General features: G+C 37.6%; 1 protein-coding gene across 1 annotated transcript; it reads right to left on the reverse strand.

Annotated features, from left to right (window-relative positions):
* Positions 1-531: 531 nt before the first annotated feature.
* Positions 532-6,610, reverse strand: LOC112775915 (uncharacterized). Its single transcript, XM_025819815.2, has 9 exons — positions 6,135-6,610; positions 4,479-4,753; positions 4,308-4,396; positions 4,139-4,195; positions 2,762-2,824; positions 2,609-2,674; positions 1,803-1,889; positions 1,423-1,516; positions 532-1,324 (listed from the first exon to the last, which is right to left on the reverse strand). The coding sequence occupies exons 2-9, from the start codon at positions 4,630-4,632 to the stop codon at positions 810-812; spliced, it is 1,125 nt and encodes a 374-aa protein (XP_025675600.1). The 5' UTR covers positions 4,633-4,753; positions 6,135-6,610; the 3' UTR covers positions 532-809.
* Positions 6,611-24,967: the final 18,357 nt, after the last annotated feature.

Here is a 24,967-nt window from a genome sequence, read left to right on the forward strand (position 1 = left end):
TAAACACCTACCAAAAAATAACAAATATTTTTATTAATTATAACAATTTTTACGATTATATGATATTTATTAATGTTATTTTTTTAATAGTTACACATAGTATATAATAATATAATAGTTGTAGAATAATCAATTAGTTATTAAAATTTAAAAAATAATAATTACTTTAATCTAAAAAATAATATTAAAAAATATTTATTATAAAATATATTAAAATTTTATATAATTATTTAATAATAACTGAATTAACCAATTCAACCAATAATCTACTGGTTAAACTAATGAACTAGTAAACCAATAATATGACCAACTAATTACCCGTTAGATTTTGACAATTATAAATTCGCACAACACACCTCACAGGGTTCACGTGATAAAAACTCACTCTGCTTGCTCTTGACGGACTTCACTATTAGATACAGAAGACCTAAATCACCTAATGCATCTCGCAAAGCAAATATTAAGGCCTCATTGTCACTTGTTCTTTTGTTAGGGAAGGCTTAGTCCATCGCAGAAATAAAACAGGCAAGATTGGATATTTACTTCCTATTTTTCATTCACCTTCACAATTCACCATTGCTTGAAAGAACTCTGGAAAATTAGTTACTTGAAACCAATATCGAACCCAAGGCTAAAGAGTTAAGCATCTCTCCTTTGGACTCTAATTATATTGTTAACTGTCCTAGTGTCAAGGATGCCGATAGCAACTGTATCTAATACCACATTAATTAAGAAACATTAACGCTAAAAATCAGTGGCGAAATTCAATATAATAGGACCCTGGATCCTTCCAAAAGGGTTGAATTCCTTCATTGAGGTGGCGGCATCTGGCTATAGGAAGGCGGTGGAGGCATTGAGGGTTGAGGATATGCCATAGGTCGTCCACCCTGTTGCTGCGGTGGCGGTGGTTGTGGTCGCCAAACAGGTGGTTGGCCTACCATTCCTGCTGGTGGCGGAAGAGGCCTTGGAGGAGCCGAAACAGCTTGTGGAGGTGGTGGCATTGGCATACCAGATGGAGGTGGCCGGAACTGCTGGACCTGAGGTGGGGGCATTCCAGGCGGGAGTCCAGGCTGCTGTTGATGCCATGCTGGTTGCCCAGCTCCTGGCATTGGCTGAAATGCTGCTGCTTGAGGTGGGGGTGGTGGTGGTCGGAGGGCAGGAATGGGAGGTGGAGCAACTCCATTAGCAAAGGGGTGAGGAGGCACCGGAACAGCAACGGTACCATTAGCCTGAGCAACATTGGCGAGTGTTGGAGGTGCACTGGCGAATCTCGTATGAGGCCTACTCTTCTGCGCAGTGGGATTGCTTGCAGCCAAAACTCTCTCTGCATCAAACATAAAACATAAACATATGGTATTGTGACAAAAGGCGTAACTTAATCACAGAAAAATAGATAGTTGCCAAAAACAAAAAGGGGCTGACCTGCTGGCGTGCCATGCCGTTCCCCTTTAGTGTCCTTTTTGTAAGCATATGACACTGTAATTTGGCGATTGCAAAGATATTGCCCATTCATTGCCTATGGAGTGTAAAATAACATCATTGTTAGTGACATAGGAATGCTTCCTCCAGATCATATTTTATAGTTAAGAATGATTTTGATTCAGAAATGACAACAAAATCAAAACACATTTTATTTTAAAAGGAGAACAAACAAGTATAAGTATTCTTTGGACATTGACTAGAGTATTTGCAGCTGTTGCTAGCCGAAGCATAAAAACAAGGCTAAAATTGCAAGCGTAATGGATGAAAGTCGTCACCTACATTCCTAAAAATGATCCGAAATTTCAAATATACTGGCATACCTCAATAGCCGAATCAGATGCCTCAAATGAATCATAGCTAATGAAGCCAAAACCACGGGAATTTCCGGTATCAGGATCTCTCATAATCTGTATAAAGAAAAGGGGCCTGAACATCAGAGCATGTGCATAATTTTGGGGTAAATCAATCCCTGTACGATGCAGAGTTGAGATGGGCAAGGAAGTATAATTTGATTTAGGTTTTGCTATATCCTCCTAATAATCATCTAAGTACTTAAAAGGAAAATATTACATGAAAAACTGTATAAGCAATCAATACCTTGAGAACATAAGCATTCGAGAAATTTTTTTATTTAGTAATTTGAAGCATTATTAGAAGGGTAGCTTAGGAGGATTTAGAATTATTGTTTACTTGACAGCATACATTTAACTACAGGAGACTAAGACAATTATCAAAGAATCAAAATTGTCAATAGTTTCAACCGGCATCAAACACTCAACCAATCAAATAAAGTGCTAAACCAAAATTCCACTTTATGGATCCACCCAACCCATTTAAGGGAAAACTAATTAGAAAACTTTTCTCTTGGAGGATACATTGGAACAGCATCAAATTCATTTCGTACGACCACAAACATTTTAGGAGTATACAGCTAACTGCTAAGTGCTCAAAAATGAATGGACCAGTGATCAGAGGATAAAACAATAATATCTGGTTGTTCTACTGAGAAATGCAGATAAGGGAAAAATGAAAAGTATTTAGCAACTGCTACTTGCAAGAAGCTGTTAATTAAGCTATACAATCATGATGCTTCTAGAAGTAATGAAAGATATTAGAAGAAAATAACCTTTGGATTAGTAACAATAACTCCAAATGCACTGAAAGTGTCATACAAGAGCTTCTCATCTACATCCTGTAGTAACATCAGGAACAATTATGTTAGATTTCAATGTTCAACATATGTGAACTTGTTGAGCACTTGCATAACTTGGTAACTTACAGGATCAAGGTTGCCAATGAAAAGGTTTGCCCCCACATCCAAGCTCTTTTTATCTTGGGTTGCCTTAAAAATTTAAATAATAAAATAAAATAATCAATACTCTAATCATATGGTGAGGACATTGACATGAGATAGTAGAAACACAGCAGGGCATATACGGAAAACACGAATGTTCATACAAACTAATGTAAATATGAAAGACTTATTCCATGCAGAGGAAAAAGTGACATACTAAGATCTTGCAATGAGAAATGAGTTGGGAAAATGATTTAGGTTAATATTTTGCATAGAACTGGTATGTAACAATAAGGAGTGAACTGTGAAGTGAGCAGCCGTGAGGGAAGTGTGTATCATGTCAAGTTGGCATGTCCAAAGTGAAGTGAGAAGTGTGTGACAAAAAAAAAATGAACTTTTAAGTGTATAGTGCTTGTGAATGTCAGAGAGCTTTTAAGGTGCTAGGGTGCTACTGTATGCACTAGCAAGTATTCATTGTGTCTCAATGAAGTGTTGGCTTGAGTTTTAGATCAATAATTTTTTCCTTTATTGCCTCCATACTCTACTGTTTAACGTTCGAATCACTTAATTCCAAAAGTAAACATTTAAAGTTTTGTAAGAATCACGGCAATCCACTAACCAAACACATTCACTACTCATCTCTGCCAGACAAATGTGATGGTTTCATGGACCAACACATGGAATGGCACCTCTAAAGTCTAAAGAGGAAAACAATCAGATCTCATACCACTAGCACAAGTTAAGGTGGGTTGGCTGTATGGATAAAACAATGCCATCACACAAAAGAATATATTTTAGCAAAATCATTGAACAAAAGATACTTCTAATGGTTTCCTCTATATTTAACCTTCCTCTACCCTTATCAACCACATCAGCATCTAACAGGTTCATGTTTCTCACACTAGAGAGAATCTACTTGATCATTTCCTCCCATAACTAAACCACCTTCGACGGGTTAATAATCAGTTTCTCCTCGATAGGCACAACTCTAGCTTTGTCCTAACCGTATCTGTTTTCATCTATTCATATTCATCGAACTTAACATTGTAAATTTCCCTACAGCTATTGAGTAACTCTAGGGAGTCAACTTTTTTTGGCCAACATCTGCCAACTGTTTTTAAATCCTTAACACTAAATTATAAAACCTAAACCTCAAATCCTCCAAAGAATGAGAATTTTTAGAATTAAAAAAGAAAGATCAGCTAATGTTGGCTAACTAAAAGTTGTTCCCTATACTTTCTCACAGCTATTTTGCTTCTTTTCTTGGCATTTGCAATGCTTGACCTTAACATTCTATATACACTCAAGGTTTCATACTTAAATACCAACGCAGAGAGAGTCATAATAATAAAAACCGCAGACCTTATTTACACGAATTGGCTTGCCGTAAAGTTTAATCATATTAAGCACCTTGATGGCCTGCGATGGAAAAGAAATTCAATGAGCAGCTGATACAACTATGACCTATAGAGAAATAGAACAAAGCATAACACTCAACTGAATAACAATAATAGTAATAATAGTGACTTACATAGTCAGCATCTTCTTCGCTACGGAATTCAACAAATCCATATCCCTGGTGTTGGTTAGTGACTCTGTCCTTGGGAACATAGACATTAACTGAAGAGGCGCAAGAATGATATCAAACCCTAATGAAAACAACAGCAGATTTGGAGAGAGAGAGAGGGAGAGAGAAACGAACCGACAGGGCCAGCCTGAACGAAAAGCTCCCAGAGCAACTCCTCGGGAACTTGGGGGTCCAGATTGCCGACATAGGCGGTGGCATCCTGATTCCTCTCGGCAGAGTGTTGGCCAAGCAAGTTGGCGCCAACACCAGGCGCTATTCGAGTTGTCATAGATGGCAACAGAGGAGGAAGAGAGCGCCGCCGCGACCAACAGTGGGAGACGGAGAAGGGCCTGCGAGCCGAGTATCCTCTTTTGTCACTGTTTTCTTGTCTCTTCTAGGGAGGTCTTGGACTGGCACACAAGATGTCACTTTTCAGCCATTGTGTAAGTAAAGTTTTTCTAGTTTTCTTTTTTAAAAATAGTTCTTTAAAAAAATAATATTTTGGTTCAAGTTGATATATCATATTTCTTAGTTGTAAATTATTATGTATTTACTATTTAGTCTAATTTTTAGTTAAAATATTTCAAAAGTAACTTAGAGAGTACTATAAAAAAATCGGAGAAAAAAAATTCAGTATATATTTTCCCATTTTTTTTAAAAAAACCTTTAGACAAAATAATTTTCTAAAATCACTACGCAAAGAAATCACAAAACACTATATAACTAAAATCAATAAATCATGAAAACAGTCACCAATGTAAGCATAACTAAGTCACAAAAACAGTAAAACACAAACACAAACACAAAACAGCAGCAATCTAGTCTCCAGCAGCACATCACTATGCAAAAATACACAAAATCCTACATAACTGAAATCAATAAATCTTGAAGACAGTCACCATCTAGGCATAATTAAGTCACAAAACAGCAGCAATTCAATCTCCAGCAACACATCACTATGCAAAGAAATCACAAAATCCTACATAACTGAAATAAATAATTATGAAGACAGTCACCATCAATCACAAAACAGTAAAACAAACACAAACACACACAAAACAGCAGCAATTCAGTTTCCAGCAGCACATCACTACGCAAAGAAATCACAAAACACAAAACATCAGCACAACAACAGGACAGCAGAACATATGCTGAATTAACTAACATAACAATCTAGGCACAATTAAGCCCAAAGCATAGGTTTAATTGACTTAATTAAACACAAAAAAGCTCAGCAGTGAATAGCAGAGAGCCAAAAAACACAGCACAGCAGCGAACAAGACACAAACCAGAGTACAACACAGCATAGCAGTAGTGAGCAGAGCCATTCAATAATTAATATAATTTGATAATTTCTAAACTAGAAAACAAACACGAACAGCAGGCACTAGTAGTGAGCTATGTGATACAACAAGAGTATTAAGCACCAACTTAAATTACAATGAGCACAAAATTTATCATCAAGAAACTTCAACAAAATTTAACAAAAAAAAAAAAAAGCACTAACAAACCAGTAACAATTTATCGGTATCAATTTATCATCAATCAGTAAGCCAGTAACAGTTAATCAACCCAGAACAAACAAGAACAAGCCAGTTAATCAACCCAGAACAAACAAGAACAAGCCAGTAAATCAATCCAGCACAAACAAGAACAAGCCAGTATCAGTTAATCAACCCAGAACAAACAAGAACAAGCCAGTAACAGAGTTAAAATTCATTATCAAGCAGTGAGCAAAGCCAATCAACCAAGAAAAAGCACCGAGCACTGACGGAGCATCCGAGGCATTACCTTCGGCGAGGGCAGTGACCAGAGGTTTGAGGGAGAGCTACAGAGGACGGGAAGCTGGCGACGAACACTGGCGAGCTGGCGACGAACACTGGCGAGCTGGCGACAGACGACGGGGAGCTGGCGACGAACACGACAGAGGGACGACGGCGGAGCAGGACCTGGAGACGCTGGCGTTGGGGGAATGGAAGGGCCTTCGAGCACGACGAAACAGGAGGATTGGCGACGACCACGACGAACCAGGCGGCGACGGTGAGACAAACGGCGGCGCGATTGAGGCTAGGGTTGTGTTTTGGGGAGAAATAATGAGAGTATAGATGAGACTGAGGAATCAGGAATGGGGCTCGAGAGTCGAGAGGGGGGCAACGGGCAAGGGCTTCGGGTGACTGAGGACGAGAACCTGGCTCTTCTTTTTTAAACAAAACGCAAAAACGACGCCGTTTCATAAAAACCGACCGAATCCCAATTCAATTCGACCGGCCGATTTCTGACCGGTTCGACAATTTTAAAATGATTTTTAAAATAACAGTTTTTCTTGCTGGACTAAACTGCAAAACCTTTTAGTTTCTGGATCGGTTCGATCGACCGATTCAATCTGATTTTTAGAACCAGTTATCAAAGTTCTTGAAGGAGAGAGCTACCTAGAGCATTTATAATGCATTGTTTTAATTTTATTTTATTTCAGATTTTATAAAATACCATCTAACATATTTATCTGACCATAAAACTTAATTTAAAATTTAATGTAAAATTTGTCACTTTAATATTTAGTCTCATTTTAATTTATATTTAAATTATTTTTAATTATTTTTAATTATTTTAAATAATTTTAATTAAATTGTGAAAATTTAACTAAAATAAAAAATATAGAATTACAAAATTAATAATTTTATGGACGTGAAAATTGAAAATTTTATGTATTTAGTTTGAGAGAAAAATTAAAATTTTGTAAATAATTGAAAAAAATTACGTTAAATTAATTTGAATCTATTTTTTTATGAAATTGATAATAAAATAATAAAAATAGAATAATAAAATGTAAGAGTATAACTGAGTACATCTAATTTATTTGAATATATTTTAATTAGATTTTTTATATAACGTTATAATAACAATATTATAATAATAATGTTACAATGTTCATTTAATAGTATACAAGTGGTAATATTTCACTAATTTTTTATTAAAAAACATCATATCAATACTAGTATCATAATATCATTTCAAATATGATATGCAATATAAGTTTTAATTTTAACTTATTTCAGTTACTGTTAACTCACAATGGAATAGAAAAGAAGGGTAAAAAAACAAAATGATGAGGAACATGATATTCTTTTGTTTAGATGTTTAATAGTTTTTATGATTAAAAAGAATGACAATGTATAAATTTTTTTTTCTCTCTCCTTAATTCTCCTAAATTGGAGGGAAAAAAAAGATAAAATACTAAAATGGTATCCGAAAGATTATTAAACGTGAAAGATAAAATAGTGAAAATACCGAAATAACTCCCGAAAGATTTTTAAATTTTGACAAAAATACCCAAACATAAAAGCATGATGTCATAATGATGAAAAACATTGATCTATCAATCGAAAAAGCTTCAGTGATGAGACAGAGAGCTCCAATAGCGTTTCCTCCTTTTTTTTCCAATCCAAAATCCTTTCATAACCATTCATTCATCATCAACCATGAGAGCTTCAATGGCTTCCATCCTTTTCTTCCATTCTAAAATCCTTTCCGTATCTTTGCAATACGGTCTTGCTCAATGAAAATTCATAATTGCTTGCTCCTTCAAGAAAAGGTCTTCCATGAAATCAGTGAATCCTTATTATTGTGGTTAGTGAAAGTGGAAGTGGCACCATTGTTGTTGTTGTTTGTTCTTGTAGATGTAGCTTTTGTGGATTTTGTGGTCGAAGAAGATAAATCAATGGCATTTGGGTGAAACTTGAAGGTACAATTCGAGAAAAGAGTTGTTGAAGAGAATGGCATACCATCTCTTGTATATAGAACAAGCTCGGAAAAAAGCGGGAAAAAAAAGAAGGCGAGGATGCGATCGATGAGTCTTTAAAGAAACTTGCTCCATATCCTGCTGCACATCCATGGTGCAATGTTGAAGATGCTTGTTGTTACCGCGGTGGTGGTGGTGGTGCTGGTGATGGCGAATGTGTAAGAGAAAGGATGGGGATGATGATGGTGATGATGAAAACCTTCCATGATTGTTTGATAAAAAAGGTAATAAGGAAGAAAGTAAAGGACGTGATTTTGAAAAATTAGGATTTAGGGTTCTCTCACTCAACACTTTCAGTAGCCAGGTCAATATTTTTTATTCAATGTGATGTCATGCTTTTTATGTTGGGTGTTTTTGTTAAATTTTAAAATTCTTTTGGGGTTATTTTATTTTTTGCATCTTTCATGTTCCTTTTTGTCAACGCTAAAATTTTTTGATATTATTTTAGTAGTTTATTCATAAAAAAATATTAATTTTAGATGACAAGTAATATTTAACAGAACATTGTTCCACCAGTCCACCTTGAACATGCCATTTCTCCTTCTAAAATTTCTTCCAAACATGATTCACTTAGTCATTCCATTCTATGATACTTCTTCTTTTTTTAATACTCCCAAACATAGGCTAAAGTTATGACTACATTCTGGTAAAAACTATGTTTTAAGATACTGTTTTAAGAAAATACTTGAAGTGGGCTTAGACGTGAGGTTCAGACTCCTTTGAGTTGAAATCTCCGATTTGTCCACTGGAGAGGAGGAATCTCTCGAATTTTTTGTATGAATAATGGTAGGGAGTACCTGCAAGGGATTCTGATATTTAAATTAGCAAGAGTTCTGGCAGGTTTAAGTGAATTGAGATCAAGAAATACCTGAGTTGAACAGGATATTTATAAAGTGTGATGACTTGGTCAGCACTTTATTTATGGATAGTGGACGATTTTCTTTTCTTGTATCTTGGGAGGTTATTCCATGTTGTGAAGACTGAAGGGTAATGATTTGCAAATAGTGTTTGAAGTAGCGGGGTGACCAAGCTTTGCTTACTGTGCAAATCGGGTTGAGCATGGGTTATGAACCACGTTTCTCAACACAAGTCAGGTCGGTGGATTCATAGTCTTCTTGTATTGGACCTGCAAGCTTATTGGGCTTCCTTAGAATGACAATATCCTTGTAGAGTCCTTGGTCATGATTTATTTGGGTCAAAATATGAACAGGTACTTATGTTATTTGCCTTTTTTTTTGTAAATTTTTTTAAAGCCATTTTAAATTTACTCAAGCTTAAGAACGACAATCCAACCAGTACTTGCGGGTACCGGCTCTGTCTCTACTCAATTTAGGCAGGTTTTGAGGTTTTTGTTCGGAACAAAGGCCAGGTTCTATATATATATATATATATATATATATATATATATATATATATATATATCCAGGAATAAATTGAGACACCAGGTAAGATACAGTGGCGTTGTCCACTCGCTCCGAGTCAGTGATGAAGTTGTATAAGATGAGAAAGGAAAATTATGAAAAATCAAGTTAATTATAGAATTTCGAATGAACAAGATAAATGAGGATGACTAATGATGAAATGATTATGAATTATACTTAATGTTTGACTTAAGATTGAATGAATTCTGGAATGATATACTTGGGTAATAGCAAGGATTGTGGTTCATTTCACTTGCTCCGGGTCATGTTTGAGATTTGATAATAATGATGATTGATTTAGACTGAATGAATGTATGTTTGTGATACCTGGGCAGCAGTAAGGATTGTGGTTCATCCCGCTTGCTCTAGTTTAGTGATTATGACGCCTGGATAGTAGCAGCAATCGTGGATTAATCCACTTGCTCTAGGTTGAGCTGTTAAACACCCGCCCGGGTAATAGCGGTAGTAGTGGTTCTTCCACTCACTCTAGGTTAAGCGGGTAGTAGCAAGGGGGTTGTAGCTCAATCTCACTTGCTCCGCAATGAGTGTTTTTGTCCATGGTTAGCTACCAAAATGTGTCGGGTTGGCTATATAACCGACAGATGATATCATCAGCCATAGGGCAGGCATACATCATATGTATATGTTTGTTTTGTTTGGTTATGCATTAATTGGGTTTACTTATGTGATTATTATGCTTACCTACTATATCTGCTACCTGTCGTATCTCTATTCTACTTGTGTTTGCATTGTTTGCTTGCTTTTCTGTGTGGTTCCACCGGAGTTGGAGGTTTTGGAGGAAAGTAGACGACGGAGGATTTGAGTTAGAGTTTAGTTAAGATTTAGATCCTTAGATGACCTACCCTATTTATGGTTTACAATTTATTATCTTTAAGTTTTATAAACTGAGTGTCGAAGTTCTAGGATCACCTCAAGCTTTCACGGGATATTATATGTTAGTTATGTGGGCACCGTTACCTTGTTGAGAACTTCCGGTTCTTACCCCATACATATTCTGTGGTTTTCAGATGCAGCACGTGAAGCACATCGCTGAGGCATATTGGAAGCTTTCTGCACGCAAAGAACTTTACCCGTTAGGAGTTTCATTTTAGGTTTTAGATGCACATGTATATAATTATATATCTCCACTGTAAATATATGTTATGTTTTGTCCCTCTTAGAGGTTGATTTGGAGAAATAGGTTCTGTAAGCTGTCTTTTGGGCCTTTTGAGATTCTGATGGATAGATGTATATATGTAGATATTCTCTGTCCAGTTTTAACCTCACGAGCTGGGTCAGAAGGTTTGTTATCTATATCTTGTAACTCCATTGTATATACCCATGTTTTGTTTTACTCTTACCTTGCTTCGGTTATGCTGACGTTTACGTGAGTGTTGCATTTTTTTGTTTAACGTTTTGTTTTAACTTTTCTTCAAAGGCTCTGATGAGCAGATATTTTATACGCTTTTTGGGGGTATTTTCATATAATTTTTAGTAAGATCTAGCTACTTTTTAGTATATTTTTATTAGTTTTTATGCAAAAATCACATTTCTGGACTTTACTATGAGTTTGTATGTTTTTTTGTGATTTTAGGTATTTTCTGGCTGAAATTGAGGGACCTGAGCAAAAATCTGATTCAGAGGCTGAAAAAGTATTGCAGATGCTGTTGGATTCTGACCTTCCTGCACTCGAAATGGATTTTCTGGAGCTATAGAAGCCCAATTGGTGCACTCTCAATTGCGTTGGAAAGTAGACATTCTGGGCTTTCCAGCAATATATAATAGTCCATACTTTACCCAAGTTGAGATCACGCAAACTGGCGTTTAACGCCAAGTCTCTACCCTATTCTGGCGTTAAACGCCAAAACTGGCATAAAAGTTGGAGTTAAACGCCCAAACTGGCACAAAAGCTGAAGTTAAACACCAGGAACAGCCTATGCACATGAAAGTTTCAATGCTCAGCCCAAACACACACCAAGTGGGCCCCGGAAGTGGATTTCTGCACTATCTATCTTAGTTTACTCATTTTCTGTGAACCTAAGTTACTAATTTAGTATAAAAACTACTTTTAGAGACTTACTATGGACACCATGACATTTTCACATCTGAATTTTGTATCTTCTATGGCATGAGTCTCTAAACTCCATGGTTGGGGGTGAGGAGCTCTGCTGTGTCTCGATGGATTAATGCAATTACTACTATTTCTCATTCAATCACGCTTGTTTCTATTCGAATATATTCATTCGTACTTCAACATGACGAATGTGATGATCCGTGACACTCATCACCATTCTCAACCTATGAACGCGTGCCTGACAACCACTTCCGTTCTACCTTAGATTGAATGTATATCTCTTGGGTTCCTGGTTCACGAGTTTGACTGCCTCTCCTGACAACAAAGCATTCAAATCAATGAGATCAGAGTCTTTGTGGTATAAGCTAGAATCAATTGGCAGCATTCCTGAGATCCGGAAAGTCTAAACCTTGTCTGTGGTATTCCGAGTAGGATCCGGGAAGGGATGACTGTGACGAACTTCAAACTCATGAATGCTGGGCACAGTGACAGTGTGCAAAAGGATCGATGGATCCTATTCCAACATTAGTGAGAACCGACAGATGATTATCCATGTACATGGACCCTTTTCACTGAGAGGATGGCTGGTAGCCATTGACAACGGTGATCAACCAACATATAGCTTGCCATGGAAGGAGACCTGCGTGCGTGACGAAGAAGACAGTAGAAAAGTAGAAATTCAGAAGACAGAGCATCTCCAAAACCTCAACCTGTTCTCCATTACTGCATAACAAGTATTATTTAATCCATGTTCTTTTACTCATTCCAATTAAAACTGAGAATTATTATTGATACCTTGACTAAGAGTTACAAGATAACCATAGCTTGCTTCAAGCCGATAATCTCCGTGGGATCGACCATTACTCACGTAAGGTACTACTTGGACGACCCAGTGCACTTGCTGGTTAGTTGTGCAGAATTGCAAAAGTGCGATTGTGATTTCGTGCACCAAGTTTTTGGCGCCGTTGCCGGGGATTGTTCGAGTTTGGACAACTGACAGTTTATTTTGTTGCTTAGATTAGGAAAAATTTTTCTTTTTGGTTTAGAGTCTTCTATTATTATTTTTGGTCAAAATTTTAAAATCTTTATTTTATTTTTCTAAATTATTTTCGAAAATTTTCAAAACCAATAACTTCATGATTTAGTCTTCTGTTTGAGTTTAGTTTCATATTTTAAGTTTGGTATCCTTTATGTTTCTGTTCTCTTAAAAATTTTCAAAAGTTGCTCTTAGCGTTCATTTTTGATATTCAAAGCTTCCTTGTTTGTTTTCTTTGTTTTGATCTAAAAACTTTAAGTTTGGTGTCATTTTTCCTGTTTTTCTTTTTCTTCATTAAATTCAAAAATATCTTTCTCTTTATTTTAAGTGATTTTCGAATTCTACCTTTAAAAATTCAGATTTCTATTTTAAAACTTCTTATTTTATCTTATCTTAGTTTTAGAATTTCAAAATTCAAATCTTTTTCAAAAATCATATTCAAGGTTTTTCAAATTTTCTTAATTAATCAATTATTCTAGTTTTCGAAATTTTTATTTTATTTTCCATTTATTTCATTCTATTTTATTCGGTTGCTTTTAATTAAATAAAATAAAATAAATAAAAATATAATTCATTTACAATTCATATCAATTCCCTTTTCTCCATCATGGACATAAGTAGAAATGAACAGTCCAGAAGGACTCTGGGGTCATATGCTAACCCCATTACCGCTGCATACGGGAGTAGTATCTGTATACCTCCTATCAAAGCAAGCAGTTTTGAGCTAAATCCTCAGCTCATTGTCATGATGCAGCAAAATTGCCAGTATTCCGGTCTTCCACAGGAAGAACCTACTGAGTTTCTAGCACAGTTCTTGCAAATTGCTGACACAGTACATGACAAGGAAGTAGATCAGGATGTCTACAGATTATTACTATTTCCATTTGCTGTAAAAGATCAAGCTAAGAGGTGGTTAAATAACCAATCCACAACAAGCATAAGAACATGGAAACAGTTATCAGACAAATTCTTGAATCAATATTTCCTTCCAAAAAGGATGACACAGCTAAGGCTGGACATTCAAGGCTTTAAACAAGAGGATCATGAATCCCTTTATAATGCCTGAGAGAGGTACAGAGAGATGCTAAGGAAATGCCCCTCTGAAATATTTTCAGAGTGGGTGCAGTTAGACATCTTCTACTACGGGCTTACAGAAAAAGCTCAGATATCTCTAGACCACTCAGCTGGTGGATCTATACACATGAGAAAGACTATTGAAGAGGCTCAAGAGCTTATCGATACAGTTGCTAGAAATCAACATCTGTATATAAGTAGTGAGTCCTCCATGAAAGAAGAAGATAAGGCAGTATCAACTGACTTTAGTCCTCAGGAACAAGTTGCTGAACTCAATCAGCAACTATCTTCTATAACAAGGCAGTTAGCAGAATTTAAGGAGATGCTACAAGAAACCAAAAATGCTAACAAGGATATGGAATCACAATTGAATCAGACAAAAAAGCAGTTATAAAAACAGATAACAAAAGAGTGCCAAGCAGTTCAATTAAGAAGTGGAAAAACATTAAATACCTCAACTCAAAGCAGCAGAAAGCCAAGAAAAGAACAGCTGACAGAGGATGAGCAGCCTGCTACCCAAAATCCCTCTGACGATAGTAAGTGCCCAGAGAGGAATAACTTTGGCATTTAAACGCCAGAAAAGGGTGAAAAACTGGTGTTAAACACCCAGTCCATGTCCAGTTCTGGCGTTCAAACGCCAGAAAGGGGAGGGAATTTGGCGTTAAACGCCCATCCAGCCCCCAAGCCTGGCGTTTAAACGCCAATGAGGGATCAGACACCTACAAATGCTGATGGTGACCCCTCTAAGAAGGCTTCTCCAACCACCTCTGTCGGGAATAAACCTGCAGCAACTAAGGTTGAAGAGTACAAAGCCAAGATGCCTTATCCTCAGAAACTCTGCCAAGCAAAATAGGATAAACAATTTGCCCGTTTTGCAGACTATCTCAGGACTCTTGAAATCAAGATTCTGTTTGCAGAGGGACTTGAGCAAATACCCTCTTATGCTAAGTTCATGAAAGAGATCTTAAGTCATAAGAAGGATTGGAGGGAAACTGAAAAAGTCTTCCTCACTGAAGAGTGCAATGCAGTCATTCTAAAGAGCTTACCAGAAAAGCTTAAGGATCCTGGGAGCTTTATGATACCATGCACATTAGAGGGTACTTGTACCAAGACAGCTCTATGTGATCTTGGGGCAAGTATCAACCTAATCTCTGCATCCACTATGAGAAAGCTTGGCTTGACTGAAGAGGTCAAACCAACCCGGATCTGTCTTCAACTTGCTGATGGCTCCATTAAATACCCATCAGGCATAATTGAGGATATGATTGTCACAGTTGGGCCATTTGCCTTTCCCACTGACTTTGTAGTGCTGGAAATAGAGGAGCACAAGAGTGCAACTCTCATTCTAGGAAGACCTTTCCTAGAAACTGGACGAACCCTCATTGATGTCCAAAAAGGGGAAGTGACCTTGAGAGTCAATGAGGATGAGTTCAGGTTGAATGCTGTTGAGGCAATGAAGTATCCAGACACATCAAAAGACTGCATAAGTGTTGATATTATTGACTCCCTGGTAGAGGAGATCAACATGGCTGAGAGTCTCGAATCAGAGCTAGAAGACATCTTCAAAGATGTTCAACTTGATCTGGAGGAATAAAAGGAAATAAAAGAACTTTTGAAAAAGAGGAGAAACCTCCTAAACCCGAGCTCAAACCACTACCACCGTCCCTGAAATATGCATTTCTGGGAGAAGGTGACACTTTTTCGGTGATCATAAGCTCTGCTTTAAATCCACAAGAAGAGAAAGCACTACTTCAAGTGCTAAGGACACACAAGACAGCTCTTGGGTGGTCCATAAGTGATCTTAAGGGCATCAGCGCAGCAAGATGCATGCACAAGATCCTATTGGAGGACGATGCTAAGCCAATGGTTCAACCACAGAGGCGGCTAAATCCATCCATGAAGGAGGTGGTGCAGAAAGAGGTCTCCAAGTTACTGGAGGCTGGGATTATTTATCCTATTTCTGATAGCCCCTGGGTGAGTCCTGTCCAAGTTGTCCCCAAGAAGGGAGGCATGACAGTGGTTCATAATGAAAAGAATGAACTGGTTCTTACAAGAACAGTTACAGGGTGGCGTATGTGTATTGACTACAGAAGGCTCAATACAACCACCAGGAAGGATCACTTTCCTTTACCATTCATAGACCAGATGCTAGAACGACTAGCAGGTCATGAATATTACTGCTTTTGGATGGCTATTCAGGTTACAACCAAATTGCAGTAGATCCTCAGGACCAAGAGAAAATAGCATTCACATGTCCTTCTGGAGTATTTGCCTACAGAAGGATGCCTTTTGGTCTGTGCAATGCACCTACAACCTTTCAGAGGTGCATGCTCTCTATCTTCTCTGATATGGTAGAGAAATTTCTGGAAGTCTTCATGGATGACTTCTCAGTATTTGGAGACTCATTCAGCTCCTGCCTTGACCATTTAGCACTTGTTCGGAAAAGGTGCCAAGAAACCAATCTAGTTTTAAACTGGGAAAATGTCACTTTATGGTGACTGAAGGAATTGTTCTTGGGCATAAAATTTCAAACAAGGGAATAGAGGTGGATCAAGCCAAAGTAGAGGTAATTGAAAAATTACCACCATCTGCCAATGTTAAGGCAATCAGAAGCTTTCTGGGGCATGCAGAATTCTATAGGAGGTTTATAAAGGATTTTTCAAAAATTGCAAAACCTCTGAGCAATCTGCTAGCTGCTGACATGCCATATGTGTTTGACACAGAGTGTCTGCAGGCATTTGAAACTCTAAAAGCTAAGCTGGTCACAACACCAGTTATTTCTGCACCAGACTGGACATTACCATTCGAACTTATGTGTGATGCTAGTGACCATGCCATTGGTGCAGTATTGGGACAGAGGCATAACAAGCTTCTACATGTCATTTATTATGCTAGCCGTGTTTTAAATGATGCACAGAAAAATTACACAACCACAGAAAAAGTGCTACTTGCAGTGATTTATGCCATTGACAAGTTTAGATCATACTTAGTAGGATCAAAAGTGATTGTGTACACTAACCATGCTGCTCTTAAATATCTACTTACAAAGCAGGATTCAAAATCCATGCTAATAAGATGGGTGTTGCTTCTGCAAGAGTTTGATATAGAAATAAGAGATCAAAAAGGAACAGAGAACCAAGTGACTGATCATTTGTCCCGGATAGAACCAGCAGAAGGGGCGTCCCCCCCTCTATTGAGATCTTTGAGACCTTTCCGGATGAGCAACTCTTTGCCATTCAGGAAGTACCATGGTTTGCAGACATTGCAAACAATAAGGCTATGAGATTCATACCCAAAGAGTACAGTAGACAGCAAACAAAAAAATTAATTTCTGATGCCAAGTACTACTTGTGGGATGAGCCATATCTATTTAAGAGATGTGCAGACGGAATGATCCGTAGATGTGTACCTAGAGAAGAGGCGCAGAAGATCCTATGGCATTGCCATGGATCACAATATGGAGGACATTTCGGAGGTGAGCGAACAGCCACTAAGGTCCTCCAATGTGGCTTCTACTGGCCTACTCTCTATAGAGATTCTCGAGAGTTTGTGCATAACTGTGACAGTTGCTAGAGAGCTGGTAATCTGCCTCATGGTTACGCCATGCCTCAACAAGGAATCTTGGAGATTGAGTTGTTTGATATATGGGGTATTGACTTCATAGGGCCTTTCCCACCATCATACTCAAACACGTATATTCTGGTGGCAGTAGACTATGTATCTAAATGGGTAGAGGCAATTTCAACACCCACTAATGATACTAAGACAGTGCTGAAGTTCCTCCAGAAACATATCTTCAGCAGGGTTGGTGTCCCTAGCGTACTAATCAGTGATGGGGGCACTAATTTCTTCAATAAACAGCTTTACTCTACTATGATCCGATATGGAATTAGCCACAAGGTAGCAACTCCATATCATCCACAGACAAATGAGCAAGCTGAAGTCTCTAATAGAGAACTAAAAAGAATCCTGGAATGGACTGTAATTGCCCGTAGAAGGGATTGGGCAAAAAGCTTGGACGATGCTTTGTGGGCATACAGAACAGCGTTCAAGACTCCTATAGGAACCTCTCCATACCAGCTTGTGTATGGCAAGGCCTGTCATCTGCCCGTGAAACTAGAGCATAAGGCCTACTGGGCAACCAGGTTCTTAAACCTAGATGCTAAGTTAGCTGGAGAGAAGAGATTACTCCAGTTAAATGAGCTAGAGGAATTCAGACTCAATGCTTTCGAAAATGCAAAAATTTACAAGGAGAAAGAAAAAAGGTGGCATGATAAGAAACTGTCATCCAGAGTCTTTGAACCAGGACAGAAGGTTCTGCTGTTTAACTCTAGGCTCAGATTATTCTTTGGGAAATTAAAATCCCAGTGGAGGGGACCATATGTGATTACAAGTGTGTCACCATATGGATATGTAGAGCTTCAGGATATTGACTCTGATAAAAAGTTCATTGTCAATGGACAGAGAGTCAAGCATTATCTTGAAGGCAATGTTGAGCAAGAATGCTCAAAGCTGAGACTAGATTAAAGCTCAGTAAGGTCCAACTAAAGACAATAAAGAAGCGCTTGCTGGGAGGCAACCCAGCCATTAGCAAAGTTTATTTGTTATTCAAATAATAATTATAGGAGTTTGATATAAATTATCCTCAAGGTTAATTATCAATTGCAGGAGTTCACAGAGTTACAGAAGAATTCAGAGCATAAAGCAGAGAAAAGGAGCTCACTGGCACAAAAACGCCAGTAAGGGGTATTGTGGGCGTTAAACGCCAGTAAAGATACCTTTCTGGGCGTTAAACGCCAGAATGGGTACCATTCTGGGCGTTTAGAAAAACGCCCAGTGATAAAGGTTTTCTGGCGTTTAACGCCGGCCAGGGTACCTAGCTGGGCATTAAACGCCCAAAAGAAGCAACAAATGGGCGTTAAACACCAGAATGAGTTCCATTCTGGGCGTTTAATGCCAGGAATGTGGAGGGGAGGAAGTTTTGTTTCCAACTCAATTTTTTTTCAAATTTTCATGGTTCCATCTAAAATTTCTTGCAAAAACATGTTACAAATTATCATCTTTCAATTTCAATTTCAAAAAAAAAAATAAAACAAATTAAAAATAAATTTTTCTTTAATCCTAAAAATCTTTCTCAAATCTTCTTCAATTTCTTTTCAAATCTTTTTCAAAACTCATCTATCTTTTTAATTTCTTCTCAAATCTTTTCAACTCATCCTATTATCTTTTCAAATTCAGATTTATCTTTTTCAAATCTCTCATATCTTTTCAATTTTAAAATTTCATCTTTTTCATATCATATTTATCTTTTACAAATCATATCTTCTATCATATCTTTTTCAAAATTTTCGAACCCATCCCCTCCCTTATAAATTCACAATCGGCCTTACCCTCTCCTCCATAACTCAAATTTGACTTTCCTTCTATTCCTCTCCTTTCCTTTCTTTTGCTTGAGGACAAGCAAACATCTAAGTTTGGTGTATTTTTCGTGATCACTGAGCTAAGATTCACTAAGATCATGGCTCCTAAGGGAAAACAAACCACTTCAAGAGGCAAGAAAGAGAACACTCCAAAACCACTTTGGAATCAAGAGAGGTTCTTAACCAAAGAACAGGCAGACCATTACCACAAAATGATGGGTCTAAGGTCAGTGATCCCGGAACTTAAATTCGATCTGAAAGAAGACGAATATCCGGAGATCCAAGAGCAGATTCGAAACAGGGACTGGGAAATTCTAGCTAATCCTGAGACAAAGGTGGGTAGAAACATGGTTCAGGAATTCTACTCAAATCTGTGGCAAACAGATAAGCAGAGAATGACTGGAACTGCCTTCTATACCTTTTGAACCATGGTCAGAGGAAAGATTATTTACTTCCACCTGGACAAAATAAGAGAGGTCTTCAAGCTGCCTCAACTACAAGATGATCCAGAATCCTTTAATAGGAGAATGGTGAGATTTGATAAGCGCTTGGACCAAGTTCTAGAGGACATATGCATCCCTGGAACCAAGTGGATAACCAACACAAAGGGTGTCCCGAATCAACTCAAGAGAGGAGATCTCAAACCAGTTGCTAGGGGCTGGCTGGACTTTATTGGGCATTCTATACTTCCCACCAGCAACCGCTTTGAAGTCACTGTCAAAAGAGCAGTGATGATCCACTACATTATGCTGGAAAACAAAGTGGAGATTCATCATCTGATTTCTTGTGAGCTCTACACAATTGCAAACAAGAACTCTACTGACGCCAAATTGGCTTACCCAAGCTTAATCTCTCTGCTATGTAAAGATGCTGGGGTAAAGATGGGAGTGGATGAGTATATCTCAGTCGAGCACCCAATCACCAAAAAGTCAATGGAAGGACAACAAGTGCAAGATAACTCCATCAAAAGGAGGGCACAGGAGTTCCTCCCAGAAATTCCTCAGATTGACTACTGGACCTGCCTAGAAGCATCTGTCACCAAGCTGCAAGAAGCTATGGATCAACTGAAAGAAGAACAGCAAATTCAAAATAGCATGCTCTGCAAACTGCTGAGGGAATAAGAGAAGCAAGGGGTGTGAGCTACAGGAGCTGAAGCGCCAGAAGCTGTCTCTTGAAGGGCCAGACACCCCACAGATTGAAGGAGCATCCATCTCCCAAAATAAAGGTTGTTGAGTCCTAATCTTAACTCTGTGATAACTTTTGCTATTAGAGATCTACCTTAGGAGTCACATGAATAATAGTAATTAGTATCTTTATTTTTATTTTTTTAATTTTATTATCTCCAAGTAAGCTATAATTTATTTTTCTCATCATCATTAAACATAAATAAAATAGCAGATTTTTTAGAATAAGGAGGCAGTTTTATTTTCGAGTTCTTAATAAGAAAAATTTAAATTATTTATATGTGGTGGCAATACTTTTTGTCTTCTGAATGAATGCTTGAACAGTACATAATTTTTTATAGTGAAGTTTATGAATGTTAAATTTTTTGGCTCTTGAAAGAATAATGAAAAAGGAGAAATGTTATTGATAATATGAAAAATCATAAAATTGATTCTTGAAGCAAGAAAAAGCAGTGAATACAAAGCTTGTGAAAAAAAAGGCGAAAAAAAAAAGAAAAAGAAGAAAAAAGCAAGCAGAAAAAGCCAATAGCCCTTTAAACCAAAAGGCAAGGGTAAAAAGGATCCAAGGCTTTGAGCATTAATGGATAGGAGGGCCTAAAGGAATAAAATCCTGGCCTAAGTGGCTAAACCAAGCTGTCCCTAACCATGTGCTTGTGGCGTGAAGGTGTCAAGTGAAAAACTTGAGACTGAGCGATTAAAGTCGTGGTCCAAAGCAAAAAGAGTGTGCTTAAGAACTCTGGACATGTCTAACTGGGGACTTTAGCAAAGATAAGTCACAATCTGAAAAGATTCACCCAGTTATGTGTCTGTGGCATTTATGTATCCGGTGGTAATACTGGAAAACAAAGTGCTTAGGGCCACGACCAAGACTCATAAAGTAGCTGTGTTCAAGAATCAACATACTAAACTAGGAGAATCAATAACACTATCTGAATTCTGAGTTCCTAAAGATGCCAATCATTCTGAACTTCAAAGGATAAATTGAGGTGCCAAAACTGTTTATTAGAAGCAAAAAACTACTAGTCCCGCTCATCTAATGAGAATTTGAGCTTCATATAAAACTCTGAGATGTTATTACCTCTTGATTTTCTTTCTATCCTATTTTATTTATCTAGTTGCTTGAGGACAAGCAACAGTTTAAGTTTGGTGTTGTGATGAGCGGATATTTTATACACTTTTTGGGGGTATTTTCATATAGTTTTTAGTAGGATCTAGCTACTTTTTTGTATATTTTTATTAGTTTTTATACAAAAATCAAATTTCTGGATTTTACTATGAGTTTGTGTGTTTTTCTATGATTTCAGGTATTTTCTGGCTGAAATTGAGAGACCTAAGCAAAAATCTGATTCAGAGGCTGAAAAAGGACTGCAGATGCTCTTGGATTCTGACCTCCCTATACTCGAAATAAATTTTATAGAGCTATAGAATCCCAATTGGCGCGCTCTCAATTGCGTTAAAAAGTAGACATCCTGGGCTTTCCAGCAATATATAATAGTCCATACTTTGCCTGAGTCGAGATCACGCAAATTGGTGTTTAACGCCAAGTCTCTACCCTATTCTGGCGTTAAACGCCAGAACTGGCATAAAAGTTGGAGTTAAATGCCCAAACTGGCACAAAAGCTGGAGTTACACACCAGGAACAGCCTATGTACGTGAAAGCTTCAATGCTCAGCCCAAACACACACCAAGTGGGCCCTGGAAGTGGATTTCTGCACTATCTATCTTAGTTTACTCATTTTCTGTAAACCTAGGTCACTAGATTAGTATAAAAACTACTTTTAGAGACTTACTATGGACACCATGACATTTTCACATCTGAATTTTGTATCTTCTATGGCATGAGTCTCTAAACTCCATGGTTGGGGGTGAGGAGCTCTGCTGTGTCTCGATGGATTAATGCAATTACTACTATTTCTCATTCAATCACGCTTGTTTCTATTCTAATATATTCATTCATACTTCAACATGACGAATGTGATGATCCATGACACTTATCACCATTCTCAACCTACGAACGCGTACCTGACAACCACTTCTGTTCTACCTTAGATTGAATGTATATATCTTGGGTTCTTGGTTCACGAGTTTGACTGCCTCTCCTGACAACAGAGCATTCAAATCCATGAGATCAGAGTCTTTGTGGTATAAGCTAGAATCAATTGGCAGCATTCCTGAGATCCGAAAAGTCTAAACCTTGTCTGTGGTATTCCGAGTAGGATCCTGGAAGGGATGACTGTGACGAACTTTAAACTCATGAATGCTGGGCACAGTGACATTGTGCAAAAGGATCGATGGATCCTATTCCAACATTAGTGAGAACCGACAGATGATTAGCCATGTACATGGACCCTTTTCACTGAGAGGACGGCTGGTAGCCATTGACAACAGTGATCCACCAACATACAGCTTGCCATGGAAGGAGACCTGCGTGCGTGAAGAAGAAGATAGTAGGAAAGCAGAAATTCAGAAGACAGAGCATGTCCACAACCTCAACATGTTCTCCATTACTGCATAACAAGTATTATTTAATCCATGTTCTTTTACTCATTCCAATTAAAACTGAGAATTATTATTGATACCCTGACTAAGAGTTACAAGATAACCATAGCTTGCTTCAAGCCGATAATCTCCGTGGGATCGACCCTTACTCACGTAAGGTACTACTTGGACGACCCAGTGCACTTGCTGGTTAGTTGTGCAGAATTGCGAAAGTGCGATTGTGATTTCGTGCACCAGGCTCCTTGATAAAATTTTTTTTAACTATATTATATATATAGTTTTACTTTTATAGGTCGTAATACCTCACCACCTCAGTCTTATGACTTAAGCATAAGATTCAGTGTGGTAGGGTGTTATAATATGGTATCAGAGTAGTTTGTTCCTGTAGAACCTGAAGAACGGACTGACTATGCTTCCGAGCATACTCTGGCTGTGCGTACATGCTATTTAGGATGCCTGCTTGACATATATAGTATAAATGTTCATGAGCATTACATTGGAACCGTTAGATTGAGAAGGAGAAGTTGCAGGAGATAAGCCGTTGCGGAGATCGGCTAAAGGTTGAGGTAATTGCAATAACCAGAATTATAGAGCAGTGTGTGACTGGAGAATACCGCATTCATTCATAGCCTAAGATAGGGGTGAAAACACAAAACTGGAAATGTCAAACTTAGTATTAGACTTAGACCAAACCGAATCGTTCCAAGTAGGGTATTGCCGTTAGAGCTTGCAGAGTTTAGTGATGCTTTTCATTTGCGTTCAACGAATGATCAAGACTCTTAGAGATAAACGAATCATAGTGCGGCAGCGGATGCACGTAGATTAGGAAGACCTTAGGGCTACTATACGTTGAGTTAAGAAGGAGAACTATTCTCATGAACTCGTGTGGTGGACGATATTTTCGAGGGTAAAAATTTCTGTTAGGGGCGTAGGATGTAAAACCATAAAATTAATAAATAATTAACCAATATAATTGTTAACCCAAAAAAATTTAAAAATGAAATTTTATACTTTAATGAGGTAGAGCTAATTAAAATAAGAATTTCGACACTAATTTTAAAGGATTTGGCCTAAGATTGAACCGAATGGATCAAACTGAGCGAACTGGGCCCATATTGGGCCTAAGGCCCAGCCCATTACCACCTAATAAAAATGGCTTCAGCCATCTTCTCTCTCCCTCAAAGGCAATTCACGTTAAACTCAAACAGGGAGAAGAAAAGAGATTTTCCAAACCCTTGGAAAAATTTCAATCTCACATATCTTTCATTCCGGAGCTCCGATTGACGAGCCGCCAGCGGCCACGCGTTCATCTCGAAATTCTCTACAAAAGCCATCAAACAATTTGGTAAGAGAATCACGTTTTCTCACCCAATTCTCCCTTCTTCAATTCATGATTTTAAGTTTTAGTATTGAGAGATTTTGTGATTTTGATGGTTTAGGGATACTCTAGCAGTGGATAATTACCGGATTTTGTCTATTTAACTCGTGGTTAATGGTAAGGAAACCTTAACCTTTGTGAATTGGTGATTTAGTGAGCTCAATGTTAATTATTGTGATATTGTATGAATTAGATCGTGTATCTTGTTGAATTGGAGTTAAATTGGTGGATATTGGAAGCTTGGAATTAAATCCTGGGAGCTGAAAATTCAATTGGTGAGGAGTTGAAGCTTTGGAGCTTGAGGAACGATGTATAATTGAGGTGTTCTGGACTTAAAAAGAAATCGGCCAAGGTATGGTTTTGGTTTCTCATAGTTAACGTTTAATGTCACGTGAAAACTTAGGCTAGAAGACCTTAAGATAGGAATGAACTGAATGAATTATTGATGGATTGTGTTTATGGTATATAATGTGTGTATAAAGGATGAATGAATTTGTATGAGTTGGATTATGATTCTGATGAGTATAAATTAATAATGATTGTTAATGTGTTGAGGGTTGATGTTTGGTTTGGGGGTTGGAACCCTTGAAGGGTGAGAAAAGTCCAAGTTTTAGAAGAGATGTTGCCGAAATTTTTATGAAAATAGAAGGCTTCATTTGAAGTGGTTATTTAGAAAGATTTAGATTTTTAAGAATTTTATAATTTAATTTCGAGTTATTAAGAAAATGATTACGTTTTG

Source organism: Arachis hypogaea, chromosome 19 (assembly GCF_003086295.3).
Source record: "Arachis hypogaea cultivar Tifrunner chromosome 19, arahy.Tifrunner.gnm2.J5K5, whole genome shotgun sequence".
NCBI classification, from domain to species: domain Eukaryota; kingdom Viridiplantae; phylum Streptophyta; class Magnoliopsida; order Fabales; family Fabaceae; genus Arachis; species Arachis hypogaea.